The sequence below is a fragment of the Natator depressus genome, chromosome 1 (genome assembly GCF_965152275.1).
Source record: "Natator depressus isolate rNatDep1 chromosome 1, rNatDep2.hap1, whole genome shotgun sequence".
Taxonomy (NCBI): domain Eukaryota; kingdom Metazoa; phylum Chordata; order Testudines; family Cheloniidae; genus Natator; species Natator depressus.
This window is the reverse complement of record NC_134234.1, coordinates 7,826,896-7,831,177: the sequence shown is the minus strand read 5'-3', so window position 1 is coordinate 7,831,177 and position 4,282 is coordinate 7,826,896. Positions and strand designations below refer to the sequence as shown.

At 48.5% G+C, this 4,282-nt stretch overlaps 1 protein-coding gene across 1 annotated transcript; it reads right to left on the bottom strand.

Moving 5' to 3' along the window:
* Window positions 1–220: 220 nt before the first annotated feature.
* On the bottom strand, window positions 221–1,168 carry LOC141981057 (olfactory receptor 52K1-like). The gene has a single exon (XM_074942864.1). It carries the CDS (start codon window positions 1,166–1,168, stop codon window positions 221–223), a length of 948 nt encoding a protein of 315 aa, XP_074798965.1.
* Between the last annotated feature and the right edge of the window lie 3,114 nt (window positions 1,169–4,282).

Here is a 4,282-nt window from a genome sequence, read left to right as displayed (position 1 = left end):
GTCCCAACCCTGCAAGGCGCTGAGTGCCTCCAGCTCCCAGCACGGTCATGGGGAGTTGAAGGTGCGCAGCTTCTGCAGGGGAATGATCCCTCTATTACCAGTTACACCTCTATCCTCCAATGCCCTCTGCGGCAGTTCCTATGTCCTCTTTCTTGGCGATGGAGGGCAAAGCCTTGTCATCCTGAGCAGGGAATGCCTCGTGTGGCTCAGCACCAGCGACTTACCTTCTCCTGAAGGACCTCAGGACACGCTCCTTGATCTCCTTCGTCCTCACACCGTAAATGATAGGGTTGATGGTGGATGGGAGCAGCAGGTAGACGGCGCTCAGCAGGTTATGCATGTCCTGCGAGATGGCCTGGCCAGTCCGATACACAATGGAGGAGAAGAGGCTGGAAGAGTACATGAAGAACATCACCAGCAGCTGGGTGCTGCAGGTGTGGAAGGCTTTACGCCGTAGGCTGCCTGAGGCGATTTGCAGGGCCGTGTGGACGATGGAGGTGTAGGAGGCCAGGATACAGACGGTATCGAAGATGATGATGACGGCTCCCCCCACCATGCCCAAGATGCTGTTGTGGGATGTGCTTCTGCAGGCCAGACTCACCAGAGCCATGTGCTCACATGCGAAATGCTGGATGACGTTGGACTGGCAGAAAGGCAGCCTGGAAGCTAGAATGACCATGGGGCAGACCACAGAGATGCCGCGGATCAGGGCAGCAAGGGTCAGCGTCACCAGCAGGCGCTTGGACATGATGTCCACGTAGTGCAGAGGCTTGCAGATGGCGACGTACCTGTCCAGAGCCATCATCAGCAGAACAGAGGAGTCCATTATGATTATCAGGTAGATGAAAAACATCTGGGCCAGGCAGCCAGGCAGGGAGACACGGCTGGAATGGAACAAGAAGCCCAGCAACATCTGGGGCATGATGGCGTTGGTGCTGCAGAGCCCCACGGCAGAAAGAAGCGAGATCATCAGGTACATGGGGGAGTGCAGGCTCTCCTCCACCCGAATGGTGTAGATAACGGTGCAATTTGCCACCACATTCACCAGGTAAAGGCAGAAGAATGGAATGAAGAGGAGAGAGTGAAACTCCTGCAGTCCAGGGAATCCAAGCAGGATGAAATCTGTGTAGGAGAGATTCCGTTCTGGGCTTTGTCTCTCTCCTGTCATGCTGGGGCTGGGCAGTGCGGGGATCGCAGAGCTGTGAAGGGAGGGATGCCGCCGTTCTGTGTTAGAATGTTTCTGGCATGTTATAATGGCTACAGAATGAATGGCTGGTTTGCAGAGCGGATCTGTCTGTCTTTATAATGCCCCCATGCCTGTGGTATCTCAGCCCCAGTATCCTGACAACATTATTAGTATTAACATAAGATCGGCCCTACTGGGTCAGACCAAAGGTCCATCTAGCCCAGTATCCTGTCTTCCGACAGTGGCCAGTGCCAGGTGCCCCAGAAGAATGAACAGAACAGGTAATCATCAAGTGATCCATCCCCAGTCACTCATTCCCAGCTTCTGGCAAACAGAGGCTAGGGACACCATTCCTTCCCATCCTGGCTAATAGCCATTGACCTATCCTCCATGAATTTATCTATTTCTTTTTTGAACCCGGTTATGGTCTTGGCCTTCACAACATCCTCTGGCAAGGAGTTCCACAGGTTGACTGTGCGTTGTGTGAAGAAATACTTCCTTTTGTTTGTTTTAAACCCGCTGTCTATTAATTTCATTGGGTGACCCCTAGTTCTTGTGTTATGAGTAGTAAACAATACTTCCTGATCTACTTTCTCTACACCAGTCATGATTTATAGACCTCAATCATCTCTCCCCTTAGTCGTCTCTTTTCCAAGCTGAAAAGTCCCAGTCTTATTAATCTCGCCTCATACGGAAGCCGTTCCATACTCCGAATCATTTCTGTTGCCCTTTTATGAACCTTTTCCAAGTCCAATGTAGCTTTTTTGAGATGGGGCGACCACATCTGTACACAGTATTCAAGATGTGGGTGTACCATGGATTTATATAGAGGCCGCATGATATTTTCTGTCCTATTATCCCTTTCTTAATTATTCTTTGCATTCTGTTCACTTTTTTGACTGCTGCTGCACATCGAGTGGATGTTTTCAGAGAACTAGCCACAATGACTCCAAGATCTCTTTCTTGAGTGGTAACAGCTAATGTTGGGATTGTTGGGATTATGCTTTCCAGTGGGCATTACTTTGCATTTATCAACATTAAATTTCATCTATCATTTTGTTGCCCAGTCACCCAGTTTTGTGAGATCCCTATGCAGCTCTTCGCAGTCTGCCTGGGTCTTAACTATCTTTAGTAATTTTGTATCATCTGCAAATTTTGCCACCTCACTGTTTACCCCTTTTTCCAGATCATTTATGAATATGTTGAATAGGATTGTCCCAGAACATACCCCTGGGGGACACCACTGTTTACCTCTCTCCATTTTGAAAACTGACCATTTATACCTATCCTTTGTTCCCTATCTTTTAACCAGTTACCAATCCATGAGAGCTCCTTCCCTCTTATCCCATGGCAGCTTACTTTGAGTAAGAGCCTTTGGTAAGGGACCTATTCAAAAGCTTTCTGAAAATCTAAGTACACTATGTCCACTGGATCCCCTTGGTCCACATGCTTGTTGACCCCCTCAAAGAATTCTAGTAGATTGGTAAGGCATGATTGCCCTTTATATAAACCATATTGACTCTTCCTCAACAAATTATGTTCATCTATGCGTCTGACAATATTGTTCATCATTATAGTTTCAAGCAGTTTGCCTGGTACTGAAGTCAGGCTTACAGGCCTGTAATTGCCGGGATCACCTCTGGACCCCTTTTTAAAAATTGTCGTCACATTAGCTACCCTCCCATCATCTGGTGCAGAAGCTGATTTAAATGATAGGTTACAGACTACAGTTAGTTCCTTCAGAACTCTTGGGTGAATCCCATCTGGTCCTGGTGACTTATTGCTGTTTAGTTTATCAGTTTGTTCCCAAACCTCCACTAATGATACCTCAATCTGGGACAGTTTCTCAGATCTGTCACCTAAAAAATCCAGAGACTACTTACAGTCCTTTAATAGTCCCTGGCAAGATGTAAAGTGTCCAGAGCAGCTCTTAGAAACACTACTGAGATAATTCTGATCCAGCTCACTTGGCCAGGGCAGCGAGGAGACTGTCTTTAGTTCAGGCATTGCATGAAAGGAGCTGAGGCACACAGGGTATTTATGCTCCTCTTAGAAACCCCTGTGGAGCTGATGTCACTGTAGCTGAATCAGAGACGTACGAGGCTTGGGCTCTGTATGGCACAGGCATGTAGCAATTCTCCATCCCATCCAGTGTCAGTGGTTTATAGCAACAACGCCTTGGCCATTAGAAATTGCTATCCTCCGTTGCAGACTGGTTTGTTATTGTACGGTTGCTTGTGGGTCCTGGTGTGCTGACGCCACTGCTCATCGTGCTGACCAACACTGTTAGAATTGTGGACATGTGGGGCTGGAAGGGACCTCGAGAGGTCATCTAGTCCAGCCCCCTGTGCGGAGGCAGGGCCAAGTAAATCCAGAGCAGCCCTGGCAGGTGTTTGTCCAGCCTGGTCTTAAAAACCTCCAGTGACGGGGATTCCTCAACCTCCCTTGGAAGCCTATTGCAGAACTCTTCTCCCCTGAGAGTTAGGAAGATTTTTCTAATTCTAACCTGAATCTCCCTTGTTGCAGATTAGGCCCATTACTTCTAGTCCGACCTTCAGAGGACATGGAGAACAATTGATCCCCATCCTCTTTAGAACAGCCCTTAATGTATTTGATGGCTATTATCTGGTCCCCCTCTCCGTCGTCTTTTCTCAAAACTAAACATGTCCAGTTTTTTTAAACCTTTCCTCATAGGCCAGATTTTCGACACCATGTATCATTTTTGTTGCTCTTCTCTGGACTCTCTCCAGTTTGTCTCCATCTTTCCTAAAATGTGGTGCCCAGAACTAGATGCAGGACACCAGGTGCTGCAGGCTGACTGTGCATTGTGTGAAGACATACTTCCTTTTATTTGTTTTAAACCTTCTGTCTATTGATTTCATCCAGGTTTTCAGAACACCTGGTCGAAAGGGGACACTGGTGGCTCCGATCGGCACCACCGACCAGGCCATTAAAAGTCTGGTCAGTGGTACAGCGGCGGCCCGGGGCTAAGGCAGGATCCCTGCCTGCCTTAGCTCCACATGGCTCCTGGAAGCGGCTACAAGGTCCTTGCGGCCCCTAGGTGCATGGGTGGCCAAGGAGGCTTCACGCGCTGCC